The 18,265-nt window shown below is 36.8% G+C and overlaps 2 protein-coding genes across 5 annotated transcripts; one reads left to right on the top strand and one right to left on the bottom strand.

Annotated features, from left to right (window-relative positions):
• The first annotated feature begins 4,680 nt into the window (after window positions 1-4,680).
• Window positions 4,681-10,513, top strand: LOC110894026 (YTH domain-containing protein ECT4). Of its 2 annotated transcripts, XM_022141186.2 has the most exons (8): window positions 4,681-5,016; window positions 6,535-6,569; window positions 6,661-6,829; window positions 6,969-7,051; window positions 7,158-7,628; window positions 8,075-8,587; window positions 9,019-9,231; window positions 10,003-10,513. In XM_022141186.2, the coding sequence occupies exons 1-8, from the start codon at window positions 4,944-4,946 to the stop codon at window positions 10,240-10,242; spliced, it is 1,797 nt and encodes a 598-aa protein (XP_021996878.1). In that variant the 5' UTR covers window positions 4,681-4,943; the 3' UTR covers window positions 10,243-10,513. The 2 variants fall into 2 exon arrangements, with proteins under 2 accessions (XP_021996878.1, XP_035836656.1); XM_035980763.1 differs by lacking the exon at window positions 4,681-5,016 and having other exon boundaries at window positions 6,661-6,850.
• A 3,982-nt stretch (window positions 10,514-14,495) lies between these two features.
• LOC110894025 (serine/threonine-protein kinase STY13) lies at window positions 14,496-17,618 on the bottom strand. Of its 3 annotated transcripts, none has more exons than XM_022141182.2 (3): window positions 17,402-17,618; window positions 15,587-16,567; window positions 14,496-15,100 (listed from the first exon to the last, which is right to left on the bottom strand). In XM_022141182.2, exons 2-3 carry the CDS (start codon window positions 16,483-16,485, stop codon window positions 14,761-14,763), a joined length of 1,239 nt encoding a protein of 412 aa, XP_021996874.1. In that variant the 5' UTR covers window positions 16,486-16,567; window positions 17,402-17,618; the 3' UTR covers window positions 14,496-14,760. The 3 variants fall into 3 exon arrangements, with proteins under 3 accessions (XP_021996874.1, XP_021996876.1, XP_021996875.1); XM_022141184.2 differs by having other exon boundaries at window positions 15,587-16,552; window positions 17,402-17,612; XM_022141183.2 differs by having other exon boundaries at window positions 15,587-16,557; window positions 17,402-17,606.
• Between the last annotated feature and the right edge of the window lie 647 nt (window positions 17,619-18,265).

Genomic DNA, 18,265 nt, shown 5'->3' with positions numbered 1-18,265 from the left:
CCTTCTTTCGTATCAGCAGAGTACCCAGAGAGGGCAGGCTGAGAAGAGGAGGTGCCTTCGCTCCTAGGCGAACCAGACAATTGACGGTACGCGTCAGATGGTCCTTGGTCGCTCATACTGTAAACTAACAGATAGTCAGATAACACATAACAAGAAAATACAATTATGCACGTATTTTTGTAATTTATTTCCTAACATTTCGAATTTTGATGTCAGCAGAACACTTATGTGGCTGAATCAGTGGCATAGCTCTGATACCACCTTCTATCACAGCCCCCGATCCCTGATTCCCGGGAACGGGCGGCCGCGAGCCAGTTTCGGTGGTATCGCGTTGTTAATCAATTTGGCAACGGAAATTTTCATCAGGACCGTAGTTAGGAAATATTTAATCAGAGTAAAATACCACATTTCCATAACATTAAACACATGGGTAAAACCCAAGTTTTCAGTACACACATTTCATAGGAATAAATCCTATTTTATTTAATAAAAACATCTGTTTTATTCTTAGGTAACTTTATTGCCACTTTTCCAAGCCTTCAGTGCTGTCCAGCAGGCTTCTATTTGGCTTTCACATATTGTTACCTGAAACGCGTTTTTAAAAATATTTTGTCAGTGGGAAATACTGGTGAGTGAATCCCAGTTTAATCAAGTTTAAATAAAAAGTCACACTGAACAGTATTGAGGGCGCATCCGCAATTACATTTGTTTCCAAGTTATATCAATTACCACCACACGGTAATGTCGTTCCGACTTATGGTCATGTTACTCCTTTACCAGGTGGTAACAAATTTTGTATACAAAACCCCAAATTTACCGACTGTAATTGTATTCTTACAAATACTAATAACTGTTAATCGCATGGAAAGATATTTAAGGTTTTGTAAAAACAGTTAACAAAAAGATTTACAAATAGTAGATCAACTCACATTGCTGTCTTAGGGTTTTCAGTAATGATTTCTTGGTAATAATCTATAAATTATACAAATGCACGCGTGTTAGTATAATAACCCATTTTAACATTAGCAATACTCTCCCCGAGACGGCATTCCAACGACTACGTCAGGCAGAACCACGGCAGCCGTTACGGAACCCTAGATCAATCGAGCAGAGTATCTAATACGTCTCCAGGGGTTATAATACTTACATCGTAGCAGAACCTCGCTATTTAGGGGGGTATAATACCCGAGTATTATAACTTTCCTATAGAATTTGTGATTTGAGATTGAATTGTGAGCAAACGGAAATGAAATCTGATGCGTTCTTTTTATAGTGCTGATACTGGACTTTCTCGCGGCCCGCGTAAAGGTAAGCAAAGGCTTACGCGGCCCGCGTCGTAGGGGGTTTAGGCCGTAGCTGGTCCGGGTCACCACCTAGGTTCAACACGCAGGGGACACTTGTCAGTACCGGGTTCTGCCGCGTTCTTGATTTCTCACGGCCCGCGTTAACTAACTTAAACACTTACGCAGCCCGCTTGAACTACAGAAATCAATGGTATCAGGTTCCACCCTGATACCGCCCGCGTGAATGGTTGGAGTAGGTCTACGCGGCCCGCCTCAACTTCATATTTCTTGTTTTTATTTTATTTTTAATGTTATGATGTATTTTGAGCTCGGTTTTCACATACGGGATGTAATATAAGACATATTGGGACATTTTAAGATATACTAGGCTGCCGGAAAAATTATTTAGGGTGTCGGTTCACGTTAGGGTTGTTATATTTTTGCCACTGGGGCAAATGTCTCCTCATAATCCATACCATACTTTTGAGAGTATCCTTTTGCTACAAGTCTCGCCTTATACCGCTCAACAGACCCATCAGACTTCGTTTTAATCTTATATACCCAACGACAACCAATTGTATGTTTACCAGGTGGTAGCGGAACCAAATCCCACGTCTGTGTCTGATGAAGAGCACTAAGCTCTTCAGCCATAGCATTTTGCCAAAGAGGATTAGAGACAGCCTCTCTATACGTTGCAGGTTCAGATAGATGATGTACATTTGCGATGAAAGAAGAAAACGAAGCCGAGTAAGTAGAGTAGGCAAAATCTGGTAGCTTGGTGGACTTACATTCACGAGTGGACCTCCTTAGAGGTGGAGCTGTCTCAATAGATGAAGGAGTTGTCTCAGGTATAGTTGGACCTGAAGTTGTGTCTGACGAAGTGTGGGTGTCTTGAACTGACCCATCAGGTTCTACTAGCCCATCAGGTTCAGTAGATGTAGCTGGAACATCATACGATGTTGATGCATCAGTGTTACAAACAAAAGGATCAATATTCAGGAGATCTGGCTTCGTTACATTGTGCGATGTGGATGGAATAGAGTAGAATGGAATATGCTCGAGGAAGATAACATGCCTTGAAACATATAACTTCTTACTTACAGGATCAAAACAACGATACCTTTTCTGTCCAGTGCCATACCCTTTCGAACCACTGGCATAACCTAAGAATACACATAAGGCTGCCTTATTTGACAATTTGTCTCGTTCAACATGAGGACGGAGAACAAAGCAGGTACATCCAAAAACCCTTAATTCACCGTTATCGGGGAGCTCGCCATATAGTTTCTCAAAAGGAGACATCCCAGAATTATGAGCAGTAGGGATCCGATTAATCACATGTTGGGCAATTAGGAGTGCTTCTCCCCAAAGAACACTCGGAACATCAGCAGATAGAAGAAACGAGCGAGCAGTTTCCACAAGATGACGGTGTTTCCTTTCAGCAACACCATTCTGCTGAGGGGTATCAGTACAAGATGACTGGTGTATTGTACCATTAAACGCAAGTAACTGTCTAAAAGCATTGGAGGTATATTCACCCCCTTGGTCACACCAAAAGCACTTTATCACAGTTGAATGTTGTGTCTTAATATAGGCTCTAAAGTCTTTGTAAATGTCAAAGAAATCAGATTTACTCTTCATAAGATACACCCAAGTATAACGAGTATAATCATCTATGAAAGAAACATAATAAATCGACCCACCCTTAGTGGAGACTGGTGACGGACCCCACACATCCGAATGCACAATATCAAAAGGAGCAGCAGAACAAGATATACTTTTTTAAAAAGGCAAAGCAGAGAACTTAGCAAGTTTGCAACCACTGCAATCAGAAATATCGCAAGTGCTCAATTGACCCAAAGCACCTGTAGAAACCAAAAACTTTAAACGCGATGCTGACACATATCCCAAACGAGAATGCCACCGAAAAAAATCTGGAGATGAACGACTCAAGCAAAAAGAAGACAAGTCAACACTAGATGCAGCTACATCAATTTCTTTGAGACCATCCAAGACATAAAGTCCACCCACTCTACGACCGGTCCCAATCACCCTCATAGAACGTGAATCCAAAACACAGCAAACAGAATCCGAAAAGAACACCCAATAACCAGATTTGCATAACTGACTAACCGATACAAGATTTAAAGCAAGATTTGGAATATAGTATACATTAGTGAGAGATATATGTGGAGTAACAACAGATCCAACGCCTTCTATTGGCATCGATGTAGCACTCGCAGACATAACAGACGCACATGAACTAGATGTCAAAGATACAAAAGATGACAAGTAGGGTGACATATGATGAGATGCACCAGAATCCAAAATCCAAAAGGATGAAGGAATACCCGAGGTACTAGACGAAGACATGCATGAATTTAGAGACAATCTGAATTGCTCAAAAACCCGTGGATCTGAAAGAGCACTATCCATGATGAAAAAAACAATTGAAACCTACTCAGAACAACGAGACAAATGCGAGCAATCAAATATGAAATTCAAATCCAACCAATCAAGTCGAATGAAGATAACCTTTTCTTCCAAACTAACTTTTCTTCCAAATAAACTAAAATCCAAAAGCAAACTTATCTTAAGACCAACTTTTCGTCAAAACCCAGCAATTCACCAAAATAAATTTTTTTCTCTAAAGTCAACCTTCTGCTAGAATCCAACAAATATACGAACCGCCAACACACAAAGACTAATGCAAGCCAGCAGCAAAATCATATACCAATGAACCCAAGAGATAAACACCCAAAATTAATTTATAATACACCTTATGTTGTCGAATTCATAAATCATAAAACCACCATGAGTGGAATCATGATGTCAGCCATCAAAAAACTTATCAACCAATAAAAAAAAAAGACTTTGTTGCCCCAAAATCACAAACCAACTATTACTTCACGGTGATAACAGATTATCGAAAAGGTTTAATACCTTGTGGCGGCAAGAGATGTAATATCACTCGGACACTTCCAACAATACGAAAACTTGGTGTTTGCAACAACTTCTCCTATCAATAATCATGGATCAATTTGGCTGTGATACCATGTTAATCGATAAACATGTATAGCACATAGAGGATCAAAAGTGGCTAGGGTTTATTCAATAAAAAACATTGTTTTCAAATGAAAAGAAAAAAACATTATATAGCCAGGCTACGGGCTTACTAGCTAACGGGCCAAAGCCCAAAACAAACTAATAAACTAAACTTTCTATATTATGCTAACGCCGACCTCTATGCGTCCAATGAAAAAAAAAATTCTAAATCCATCACTGACACTAATAACATTTTAAGATGCCACATTTTAATCCGATCAACCGACCCGTCGCTCAGTAAATAAATAATGAAAAAACAAAAAATATATACATATAATAACAACAAATAAAAGGAAAAGATGGAGAAGTTTCACATACACGCAACAAGTACGTGTACATACATATGTGTAATATATAACTCTGTATCTACATGCCCTAAAACCCTTTCGATCTTCCTTTGATTTCCAAATCATTTCATTTCATTTCTTCTGATGACAATCATCATAATCATATGAGCAATCACAACACAATTATTCAATCTCGATTCATCCGATTTTGCTATTTCTTCAATTATTTCAATCATTGATCCGATTCGAATCTTTTCGTAAACAAATCATGGAAGAAAAAGGTCAACAGGTGAAAGATCGAGTCTCTCCTGCTTCAGTTTCACCTTTGCCGTTACACACTGGTACGTTTTCATCACCTGTTTGAGATTATTCAATGTTTTTGTTCATTAATTTTGTCTAATTGGTCGATTTGAGGGAAAAGTTAGATTCAATTTGTTTCAGTGACATTGTTTTTGTAATTGATTGTTGTTGTTATATGGATTTTATGTGATTGTTGATTTTAGTTTGTGAATTTTGGTTAATTTGGGTAACTAGGGTTCCTTGTTGTTGAATTTGGAGGTTTTTAGTGTGATTTAGGGCTTTTCTTTACGGATTTGTGGAATTTGGATCGGTGGAGATCTTTGTTTTGGTTTCTCAGATCTTGCACCGACATTGTTTTTGACCTGAACTTAAGCTTTAGGTTCAAGAGTGAACACTAGTGTAGCTTGCGAACTGAGTGAACTAATCCTGGCCATACACGTGTGTAGATCAATGGCCAGGATTTGATATGCGAACTGAGTGAACTAATCCTGGCCATACACGTGTGTAGATCAATGGCCAGGATTTGATATTTGTATTTTACGATTTGATGATGAGATCCTGGCCATACACGTGTATAGATCAATGGTCAGGATTTGTTCACTCAGTTCACAAATACACTAGTGTTCACTCTAGAACCCCACCCTATTGTGATATAAGGGTTTTTTTTTTTTTTTTTTTTTTTTTTTTTTTTTTTTGCATTTATAGAGTGATTTTTGTCATTTAGGATTTAGATTACTCATTACTGGAATTTGATAGAAGCTGACTTTGAATTAAGTAGTAGCTGTCTAACCGTCTTCAAGATGGTAAGAATGTAAGATAGTGACACATCGTAGTAGGGGTGTTCGTAAAGCGTTGAAACCGACTGAACCGCCCAAACCAAAGCAAGTCAGCTGGTTTGAGATACAGGCGGTTCGGTTTTGGCGGGTTGCGGGTTTAACGTTTGGGTTTGGTTTGGAACGTGGAACTGAACATATAAACCGAATTGACCATTTAAGTTTAGTATTTATATATATTTTAAAATTTTGGAACATGTAGTTATGTATGCGTATATTATAATTATGATCCTTCTAATCATTTGTAATTTTTTAGTAAACTGATCATTTTGTAAAATAAATTGGTTCAAACCGACGAAACCGAACTTTCAAAACTGTCAAACCAGCCGGTTTGGCTTGTCCTTCCCTGGAACGGTAGTTAGCATTTCGGCCCAGAATTTTGTGAAAACTATAGTGGGTTGTGAACATCACTTCATTGGATGTGGAGGACATATTGGTTGCATGATATGGAAAACTAACTAGATTAACTGAACATAATGATGTGATTTTTCCCCTCATGCGCACTCTAAAGTGTGTGAAAGAGACAATATCATGGTGAGTCACATCATCAGTTATAGCTAACTTGATTGGCTCTTTGTACCATGTCAGCATAATTGGTCAATGACATGGTCAAAGTCAAACAGTTACAACATATATGATCTCTGGTATGCTACCTTTAAGTATACTACTTGTGTGCTTTCTTAATAAGTGGAATCGCTAACTCGCTAACTATCGCACTTGTATCAGGTGATGGGCTGGTGTCTGATAACTACATGGATAAGGTACTTTTTAGTATGATTTTCATATATTGACTTTTATTTTTATATATGTTTTAAATTTGATTAGATAATGTGTTTTTATTTGTGTTATCAGCCGCTTTCGCCTAAAAATGAAAGGATTGTTTCTCCAAATCCGTCTCCGGATGCAGCCATCATAAGAAACATGTCCAATCAATCAGAAACATTGAATGCAAGTGGAGCTCAGAACCCCGTAAATCAATCGAATATTTTTACATCTCAAGAACAAACCTACTTTTATGGAGGCTAGTTTCTGCTTTAACCATGTGATTTTTGTGGCCTTCTGTTAATGTTACATATAAAATTCTGACAAAACAAAAATTCATAAAATTTAAAGTTTCTTGACACTCTTTTTTATTTATCAAGAATTTATGCGTACTTCAGGATCAGGTTACGATGATGGCTCGGCTACATGGGGAGACTATTCGAACTACGTTCATGCTAATAACTTACAAGTTATGCCTTCGGTGAGGATGCATACCATTTTATCAATTAGAAAAACAAGTATTCATTTTCAGTATTGAAAGTTCGAAACTCACATGTTTTTCATTATATGTTTTGGACAAAATGCAGGCTATGTACAATGATAACGCATCACTATTATTTCACCCTGCTTACGGGTTCGACGCCCAGGTGGCATACGGCCAATTTTCGCCGGTTGCTAGTCCACTATCTCCAATAATGATAGACGGTCAGCTGTTTTCACCACATCAAGTTCCAATGTCTCCAAATTACTTCTCACAGCCCGTATCTCCTCATGTTACATCTGCTCTTCCTACCGATCTCGCCACATCAGCAACGAGTGGCCAAGAGGCTCTGTCGGAAAATGTTTTTATGGGTCCTGGATCCGGTTATTATTTGCAATATGGAGGAAATAGTAACCTTGGATTCTACAAATATCCTGGGGACATCGGGTCTGCTGAGTCAGCACCGAATCGATCGATGACCTCAGACGCAGGTAGCTATGCGTCTCCGTTGACATCAGCAGCCTTATACCCTGCACCGGTTGGCGCACTTGGCTCGTATGAACACATATTTAGTCAGGTTTGCCTTTTTACATAGAGTAAAATGCCATTTTCGTCCCTGAGGTTTACTCCATCCTGTTTTCTTCGTTAAAGAGTATTTCTGGCTTTTTTGTTAACTTAAAGGGCAATTCAGTCTTTTTCACTTTATGTACAAGCGTTTAGCATAATGTACAAGTATTCAAAATACCCTTACTAAACAAAAAACAAAAACAAGTAGGTAAAAAGACGAAAATAGCCCTGAGTTAACGGAGAAAAATGGATGAAATTAATGAGCCGGATCAAAATGGCAAGATTTTCAAACCTTTTGGATCCAAATGCGAAAAAACAAACCTTTGAACGAAAGTCGCAAAACTGGTCAAACCTCAGGGACGAAAATGGCATTTTACTTCTCAACATATGTTTTTGTACATTTTACTTTATCAGTATATATAATAATAATGCGTTCATTATGTTCTTGATTTCCAGATTCCACAGCAGCAGACAGCATATGGATACGGGTCGATATCTGGTTCCTCCACAAGACGGTACCCGCAGAGTGGATCTTATCGAGGGTATAATAGTAATTCTCTTTTCCACGGGGAAGCTAGTCGATTGAATAATCGTTTTGTGCCCGAAAAAGGCGGGAGAAACCGGGATCGCGATGCGATTAACATGATTAGTGAACCACATGGTACTACCGGTGACCGTAACAGAGGACCAAGGGCATCAAAGCCAAAAGGAAATAATAACAGTTCCGCTGATGGTATAAACGAGGTTTCGTCTACGCTTGATATCGAGCAATACAACCGGTCTGATTTTGTTACGACCTATGACAATGCTAAATTCTTTGTGATAAAGTCTTTCAGTGAAGACAATGTTCACAAAAGTATTAAGTATAATGTCTGGGCTAGTACCCCGCTCGGAAACCGAAAATTAGATGCTGCTTATCAAGAAGCAAAGGAATCCGGTGCCACCTGTCCCGTCTTCCTCTTCTTCTCGGTAAGTTTATTTAACAAGTAAAGTACTCGAATGGTCTTGTTTTACGGTTTACCAAAATTTTGGTTTTGGTCCCCAGCTTTTCATAAGTACACTGTGGTTTGCACTTTGTAACGTATTTAATCCCCAACCAACAGATCTAAAGGCTTTTGCAGGTCCAAGTTAGGGACTAAATGCGTTACAAAGTGCAAACCGCATGGACCATCTATGTGACTTTTGGTAAAGTTGGGGACTAAATGCGTTAAAAGGTGCAAATCACAGGACCATCTGTGTACTATTGGAAAGTGAGGGACCAAATCCAAAATTTTGGTATACCACAGGGACCATCCTATGTATTTTACTCTTTATTTAACTATTCAGCAACTGTTTCATCTTGAGTATGAATCAAAGATATTTTGTAGTTTGAACTTATTATAATTAAAAACTATTTATAGGTAAACGCGAGTGGACAGTTCTGTGGGGTGGCGGAAATGGTGGGACCCGTAGATTTTGTGAACGATGCGGAATATTGGCAACAGGACAGGTGGAGCGGTCAATTTCGTGTTAAGTGGCACATCATTAAGGATGTCCCCAACAGTCGATTCCGACATATACTTCTCGAAAATAACGACAACAAACCTGTCACACATAGCAGGGATTCACAAGAGGTATTCATTTGCACAACAACCCATGTATAGAGGTTGCAACTCGCAATTTTAACCCGTCTCAAATGGGTCAAATAGGGGTGTGCACGGTTCGGTTCGGTGGTAAAATGAAAACAGAAATGTCTGGTTTTTGGTTTTTGAAAACCGTTCAGTTTCGGTTTTTTCGGTTTTAGCAATGGTTCGGTTTTTTTGGTTTTAGCAATGGTTCGGTTTTTTTGGTTTTTGGAACAAAATTACATAAGACTCAAAAATAAGAAGTATAAATCAAAGATATAAGAATCTTTCTTAGATGTTTACATGTAAGTTATTATATTTAACCTTTTTAATCAAATATTGTGCATATAAACCTAATTTTCTAATCTACTTGTATGTTTTTCAAAAGTTTTTATTAAGACATTTTCTTTTATAGTACTTTGAAAATCATTTAATTTTATGATAAATTTTGTTATTTTTTTTATAAATCATCTCAAAGATAAATAAACATGTTAATGTTTTTATTTATAAAACTCAACATTCAATAATAAAATTAAGAATTCCTAATTAAAAAAATGATTTTTAGGTTTTCGGCTCAGTTTGGCTTTTTTTTTTTTTTTTGGTTTTTATAAAATGCAAAACCATAACCGAACCATAAATTTTGGTTCGGTTTTCTCGGTGTTTTGTGCGATTCGTTTTTTTCCGGTTCGGTTTATTCGGTTTTCTGCTCACCCCTAGGTCAGACAACAGTCTATTATTGTATTTTCATCTTTTTGCTGAGGTGGACTCTTCCTTGTATAGGTGAAACTAGAAGCCGGTAATGCAATGTTGAAAATTTTTAAAGACCATGATGCGGATACGTCGATTTTAGATGATTTCGGTTTCTACGACGAGAGAGAGAAGGATTTGCAGGAAAAGAGGGCTAAAGAGCGGGATTTCACTAAAAATGTATCCGCCACTTCGAACGATACTTCGATAAATCAACTTGCTGATAAAGTTGCAGAGTCCCTACATGTCGAAGAACATAGGGAAATACAGTAAATATTTATAGTAAGTTTGGGTGCAAACTGCAAAGTGGAATATGTGAATCCTGACATCAGTTTCTGAGGCGGTTTCCGGACGCGTAAAATGGAAACCGCTTGTCTTTAGTATTATGATAAGGCTGTAGCATGGGAGTTGACTGTTTGACTTTGGGCGAGTTTCTGTTCGTTCACCCCTTCTTGTTTGTAGAGATTGGTGGTGGTGACAGGTGGAGTTGAGGCTATGCCTGAAGATGTTTTTATTTGTAGTTGTGAAGTTTTTTTTTTTTTTTTTTTTTTTTTTTTTTTTTTTTTTTTTTTATTGCAGGGTGGTTATTGAGTTGCTCCCCAAAACAAGTGTACAATTCTTAAGTCAAAGAATGAATGAAAATATGCTAGCCAGACACTTTTTCTTTTGGCAATTTGACCATATTGCTCTTGTTGATTCTGCTATTTTATTTATAGGTTTTGTTAATCAGTTGATCTAGGGGCTGTTTGTTTACCTCTTATTGGTTCAGACCTCTTACTAGTTCAACACTTAATGGTTCAGACCTCTTACTAGTTCAACACTTAATGGTTCAGACTATTTGTTTCGTGAGCAGATGTCTGAATGATTCAGACATTTGCCTCTGAATGGTTAAGTATTGAGTATGAATGGTTAAGACTCTAATCTGATTTGGTCAGATATTTGCCTCTAAAGGGTTAAGCAATATACTGGCTCTTAATGGTTCAGACCTCTTACTGGTTTAGCACTTAATGGTTCAGGCCTCTTACTGGTTTAGCACTTAACTATTCAGAAGTTGCCGAACAGCCCCTTATTTGGTCTAAATGGTTAGAGTACTGGTTTGGTTTTCTAAACTAGTTTCTAACCTGACTTGATACCACACTTGAAACAGCGTTGACCCAAACTGACTCCAACCTGACCAAAACTGTTAGTTTGTATATCGGTTCATACTCTCGTTACTGAAACCGGTTTGGACACGAACCGATTTGAAAGGCCAGTTTCAACCCTACCCAAATCGATTTGTATAGAGAATATTTTCCATCATAACCGGTTTATGACCCAAACTGGTTTTGACCAAAGTTGACCAAATCGATTTTTCCAAAAAATACTGAAATGTACACCTGTCTAATTATGTGAACTTACTCTCTTGGTTGTGATCTTATGCATGACATAATTCAAATTGAGGGAGCTAAATCTCCGCTTATTGTCAGATTAATGTATTTCGTGTGTTTATGAAATGAATAATCGGATTAGACATAAAGATTTCACGAAGAGTGAGGATGTTCTTTTCAACGGAAATGAAGTTGTAAAATTAGCATCCGACTAAAACAGACCAGATGATTTCCTTTATATAGCGGACGGAACCACCACAATGATTGGGGTGAGGCTTTGCAACTCTTCGTGTAAGAGTAAGACCGTTGGGGGATAACCGCAGGTAGTGGTTACCACTGCTTCAGTAGAAACATGTTACTGGTTAGTAGCTACCACTGCTTAGTAATTTTCATGCAACTTTTAACCAACTATGCAAATCCGAAGCATTTCCAATAAAGCTTATATAAGGCAAGATAAAAATTTTATACACCTCCTTACTCGAGTCGATGTTTATTACAATTTCTCATTTGTTCTTAAGCAAATCCAATTATACTAAAATGATATTGACACTAAATTAACTACAATTTGTGTTTGTGCAACAACGTATAGATGCTTAAGCAAACAATCAGGTATGTATTCGTAAACTTTTAGTGTTTATAACTGGTGTGGATGCTAATATATATAGCTTGTTAAAACTCTAAAACATGAACTTATGATCATATTATCAACTATAAGTCATTACACAAGTAATTGATGCTATGCTTACTTGTACATCATGCATTCAAATGTATACACTTGCACATCTAAATTAGTGTTTACCAGATAAAATAACGAAAGAGAAATAATAATTGATTATACGGTTAGGTACAGTAGAAACTCTATAAAATAATACACTTGGGACCACCAAAATTTATTAATTAAAAGAGTTATTAATTAATCGATAAATTAATAATTATTAATTTATATATTAATTAATATTTTATTAATTTATAGTAGAATACTTAGTTTACAAACACCTTTCAAGATTCCACTTAATTATTGTACACAATGCATGTATATCAAATGAACGGCCCAATTTGAAAGAAACCTTCAATCTCCCACCTTATTATGCTTCTTGTGTTCAATATAGTTGCACAGTTATTGACTGATGAAGAAATTATTGAAAGCGTTATTGGAATTAATAAAGATGATATCGATGAAGAAGATGAGGAAAGTTCTACAATGGAGCCCCCTTCGCGAAACGAAGCTATTAAAACGGCAATCACATTGAACAATTTCTTGTTGAGCTATGAGAAAACAACACCAGAAGTTCTTACCATGCTAAGGAAAATTAGAGACGAGATTCAAGGGGAAATTGATTTCAACAAAAAACAAAAGACAATTGAGTCATTTTTCAAGAAATCTTCATAAATCATTCATGTAATATGCTATATATAAGGAATTATTAATTTATATTTTATATGGGGTCTAAAGAAATTATCAAAAATGTATTATCTTATAATTTTAGCGAATTATTAATTTAGCACCCTATCCCCGAGTTGGGACCGGCAAAAAATATTATCTTAGAGAGTTTATTAAATAATCGAGTATTAATTTATCGAGTTTCTACTGTATGTATGAACAGTGTGTTTAGAACTATAGAATATATAGAACAACGTGTTTCGAATTCTAGAATATAAATGTAGTGGGAGAGAGAAGATATTGCGGTTATATAACATTCTTAGGCTATATGGTGTGGTCATGACCCTCATGACCACCATGACCCTCCATATATGCACCATGTCATCTATCTTTAATCCACCATTCAAAACCACTACCCTAAGGGTGTGGTCATGACCCAAACCACCATCCCCTTTATTTTTTTAATTTATTTTTGTTTTAAAATTATCAAATGAGAGGGTCGTGGTAATCATGGTTTAATCCATGGGAACCACCATCAATCAAAAAGGGGGATGGTGTACCATTTATACGATTCTCACAGTTCTCAGCATATTTCTTGGTTCTAATTTGAATACTTCCTATAAAGTTAAAGTATCATAATTGATAAATTAATATATGTTCTAAAAAAGGAAAAAGAATTAAAAAAAATGGTAAAGGAAATATATGGTTTTAAAAAATGAAAAAAATAAAAATATGTTATTAAAAGATAAATATAATAATAAACTATTATAATATATTGAATACAAAAATAATAAAAAGCTATATATAAAAATAAAGTTACTTCCTTTGTAAATAATATTTATATAATATAATCTAATCTAACTTATAATAAAAGACTCTAAATAATATCACATAACATTCTCTACTTCAATCTTATATAATTTATTTATATTTGTTTAATAAATTTCTTTTAATATTAATATTAATATTAATTAGTAACCAATATATAGATATCACTTATTTTTATCTTTATCTTTATCTAAAATTAATAAATAACTTCAATTTTGCAATTTAGACCCTTTGTTTTTTACTTTTAACACAATGTTTTTCATCTTTTACAATTTAATCCCAACTTTTTTTTATTTTCAATTTTGGTCAACCATACTTTTCATCTTTCCCAAGTTTTTAGTTTCGTTCTAAATTTTGTGAGTTAAAGCACCGCAACGTGCGTGTGGGGTTCAACATTTTTTCGTATATTTTTTTCCCGTTTGACTGGCCCGTCACGTCACATCTATTTTTCTGCGTTTGACAAGTTCGTCCAACACGTGGGTCCTGGATAGACTTAGGTATTTTTTTTCTATGTTTTACGTTTCGGTTTAAATTCTCAGCAACGAGCGTGCGTGATTCAAAGATTTACGTCTGCTTTTCGCTCGACGTTATTTTCTTCCCGTTTTTATTTATTATGTTTTTACGAGCTTTTCCGGTGTTGATGGTCGCTGACAATGGTATAGAATTGCTACTATTTAACACAGTTTTATGACAACCGCTGCAACGCAGGGGCTTAATAGTAGTTATATAATAAAAAGACCACACTTAAATTAATAATGTTTTACTAGTATTGCATAGCTTTATTTATAAGATTGTCTTATGCATCATAAAGATTTGATGAAGATTTTATTAACTGATTTGGAGAGTTTATCCCTTGTAATCTTCTTTACATTTATCATTTTATTATAGAGATTTGTTAGCTAGTATATAATATATAGCTTTTGAATAATAATCAAACAGGTTCAACAACATACATACAACACAAATCTCCTCCATTAGTACTAATTCAAAACCATAATCCATCAACATTCAACAAAATACCCCAAAAAAAAAAAAATCCATAAAGCAAGTAGTTCATATCATAATTTTCTTCCTTTGTTCACCCTATCTGAAGAAAGAAATTACCCTGATAATAGATACATACAGATGCCATACAAAATCACCTTTTTTTCACCTGTTCATTTTCTTTAACATTTTTTTTTTCTTTTTCTTATATCCATCCTTCACACATCATCATCAATCAGTAGTCATGGGTTGACTCATGCAGCACCTAAACCGAGCCTTTCGAACCGTTGTCATAATTTCGGTTTCCGCATGTTCCAGCATTCTAACCACCTCTGTGAACGGCGGCCTCACATCCGGATTTATGTCCCAGCAACGGACCATAATTTCACCAAGTACCGGAAGACAGTCGTACGGGATGGTGGGGCGGACACCTTTGTTGACCACCGCGAATGCCGCCTGTACGGCTGTCATGTTTTGAAACGGAAGCATCCCGGTTATTAGTTCCCAGAGAACTATCCCAAAGCTGTATACGTCCACTTTTTGCGTGTAAGACCTATGCTGGATCATCTCCCTGCAATTATAATATTAGATGGTTCGTACAAAACGGTTCGCAAGTTATGTAAAAGAGTAAAATGCCATTTTCGTTAGTTTTGCGACTTTTGTCCAAAGGTTTGTTTTTCCACATCTGGATCCAAAAGGTTTGAAATCTTGTCATTTTCATCGGGCTCGTTAACTCCATCCATTTTTCTCCGTTAAGCCAGGAGTATTTCCGTCTTTTTTGTTAACTTAAACAGTAATTCGGTTTTTTTTCAGGGGTATTTGGTCTTTTTACATAAAGTGAAAAAGACCGAATTGCCCTTTAAGTTAACATAATAGACGGAAATACTTCTGACATAACGAGAAAAATGGATGGAGTTAACGAGCCGGATGAAAATGGCGAGATTTCAAACCTTTTGGATCCAGATGCGGAAAAACGAACATTTGGACGAAAGTCGCAAAACTGGCCAAACCTTAGGGACGAAAATGGCATTTTACTCTATAAGTTATGTGAACTTACGGAGCCATCCAACGGTAAGTCCCGGTCTCTGGCGTCATTCCTTCGGTCTGCACTTCAATTCTCGCAACTCCAAAGTCAGCAATTTTGATCGACTTATCAGCCGAAATTAAAAGATTATCCGATTTCAAATCTCTATGAATCAACCCGAGTGCATGTACATATTCCATCCCTCTTGCAACATCCAACGCCTGTTTCACCGCTAACTTCAACGGCACAGATCGGTTTTGTCGTTTCGTCAAAAACTGCCTAACGGAACCGCCCTTCGCATATTCCGTCACAATACACCAAACCATCGGTTTCCTACACGCGCCAATGAACCGTACAATATTCGGGTGCTTTAATCTCGCAAGCATCATAACCTCCTGCTGAAACTGTTGTTCCATAAGCTGGGCCCGTTCCAAATCGTTTTCGGGTTTTTCCAAAAGCTTGATAGCGACATCCACACCATTGTAAGTACCCTTATACAGCTTTCCAAACGCCCCTTGTGCAAAAGCGGGCCCCATGCTGAGTTTCCGTAAATCAATAGTCCATTCGATATAATTCTCTAACCCGCCAGTTGGAAAACGCGGGTCTAATAACGCGCGAGCCAAAGCATCGTCGCTTAACCCTTGCGAGACGCGACCTCTGTTAACACTATGAGCATCGGTGTAATTCTTGTTACGTTTTAACCCCTGGTGGTTTAATATGCGAGTGTGGGATTCGTTGGACCCCACACTACTGTTATCAAGAGACATTGCTACTGACCCGCCACCGTTGCTCATTTGTAAACTGTTGAAACTGTCGATTGACATGTTTGACCCTTCACCGAGCTTATGGTAGAACCCTTGTGACAGATCAACGATTTTATCGTGACCATCGTTTAGGCCCATCATGCCTGTAAACTTTGGAGCCTCTAACATACTTTCAACGTATACGCCCCTTCAGCATGCGTAAAAGCCAAACTTCGCCCCCATGTAACCAAAAACACTACACTAAAAGATCCTGTAACATATAAATCGCAACTTAATTCTAATAAACTCTTTCACAATATACATTATCATATGTTATTTATTAATATTGAGCACTCGAAAAGAGATCATAATGATCATACAAATAACCTATTAGACCACCCGTACTGGGGGGTTTTTGGCGTTTTTTCCCTAAAAAAACGCCCAAACACGCCATCTAACCACCCCCGGGGGCGCTTTTTTTTTTTGAAAAAAATTGCCAGAGCGTGCTTTTTTAAACGCCTTCAAATTTTTCGTTGGCCAATAGCATTTTTTTGATGGTATTTATTTTTATTTTTTATTTAATTCTATTAGAATATCTAATCATTGCAAGATTTCAAGCCCACTACACTCCTATTAACATAACGCCCACATGCTGACTGGACCGCCACATGCTGAAAAACGCCCATGGCTGGGGCATTATCTTCCCCTCCCACTACACATGGTCTTAACACATTCACAAAACCGAAACGATTCTCTTCGGACCAAAATACAAATAACCTATTATGTTCTTAGCTAAAAATCACTATCATCAAGTCAATTTAAAAAACAATTCAAAACCCTAACTATCATTATCAATTAATTCCACTTAAACCTAATAATCAACTCTCCAAACAGTTATTCCCCTATCAACACAATCAATAAGCATCAATTAACCTAACAACCACAAATATCCCCAAATTACAAACCTCAAAAACCTAACATTTTCACCAGCTGAAAACCACAAAACAAATCAACACTATAACAAATTTACAATCAAATTACATCGACGGTTTACAAACGCACAAATTAACAGTGATTTATTAGCATCAAAGGAGGAAAAACTTACAGTCAATTAGGGTTTCGTTTCGTGTTTTTCGAATTGCTGATTTTATGATTACAGAAGTTTGAATATACGATTGCGATAATGGTGGTGATGAGTATGAGGACGAATGATGGTGGATTTGAGGAAGATGAAAGTCTAGAGAGAGAGTAAACGAAGAGAGAGAGAGAGTAAGGAAGAGAAAAGAAAAGCTAGAACAACTGGTCTTTGTTCTTCCGGTTATATTTTTATTATATACATATTTATATATTTATTATATATAATAATATAATTTTTTTAACGGCCAATTAATCTTCCAAATGAGCTACTGGCGAAATTCATCACATCGGGATACACTCGTCTCCGAACCAGAGAAAACCTTCACCTAGGGCCGAAACCCGTGAACACTCGCCCGAAGGCACGACAATGCGGTGAGGTAAAACTCGCTCAGTTCAATGATCGAATTAGCAATCTCCACTTTTTCGCCTAATCTTCCATTATCACCAGGTAAATAATGAGGGAGATCAGGAATCAAACTTGTGTCCCTTAGAACACCAAGTCTCTCTCTTACAGCTCCACCAGACAATAAAAAAAGGGTAAATTACTTTTTGAGTCCCTGTGTTTTGGGGGTTTTAACTAATTGAGGCTAAAATCAAAATGTTTAATGTCCTGAGTCCCTATAAGCACTTTTCTTAACCATTTGAATCCAATTTTCTAACACAGTTAGAATTCTGTAGTTAAGTTTTATTAAATGACCAAATTACCCCTATAATTAAAAAAATAAAACACTAATTTATTTAAGATTTCTACCTATTCCTTATCTTTATCTCTCTCAAATAACAGCATCAACGTGACCGGTGACCTGCAAATCTTTACTAGATCCCTACTGAA

The sequence above is a fragment of the Helianthus annuus genome, chromosome 12 (assembly GCF_002127325.2).
Source record: "Helianthus annuus cultivar XRQ/B chromosome 12, HanXRQr2.0-SUNRISE, whole genome shotgun sequence".
NCBI lineage: Eukaryota > Viridiplantae > Streptophyta > Magnoliopsida > Asterales > Asteraceae > Helianthus > Helianthus annuus.
This window is presented reverse-complemented; position numbering and strand designations above follow the sequence as displayed.

What these genes read in the sequence shown, in the direction of transcription:
- LOC110894026 (XM_022141186.2), top strand. Translation starts at nt 4,944, where the DNA reads ATGGAAGAAAAAGGTCAACAGGTGAAAGATCGAGTCTCTCCTGCTTCA. An exon ending in ACAAACCTACTTTTATGGAG is followed by an intron (nt 6,830 to 6,968) that starts GCTAGTTTCTGC and finishes TGCGTACTTCAG; the next exon opens with GATCAGGTTACGATGATGGC. An exon ending in ATAGCAGGGATTCACAAGAG is followed by an intron (nt 9,232 to 10,002) that starts GTATTCATTTGC and finishes TTCCTTGTATAG; the next exon opens with GTGAAACTAGAAGCCGGTAA.
- LOC110894025 (XM_022141182.2), bottom strand. Translation starts at nt 16,485, where the DNA reads ATGTTAGAGGCTCCAAAGTTTACAGGCATGATGGGCCTAAACGATGGT. An exon ending in ACTTACCGTTGGATGGCTCC is followed by an intron (nt 15,101 to 15,586) that starts GTAAGTTCACAT and finishes TTATAATTGCAG; the next exon opens with GGAGATGATCCAGCATAGGT.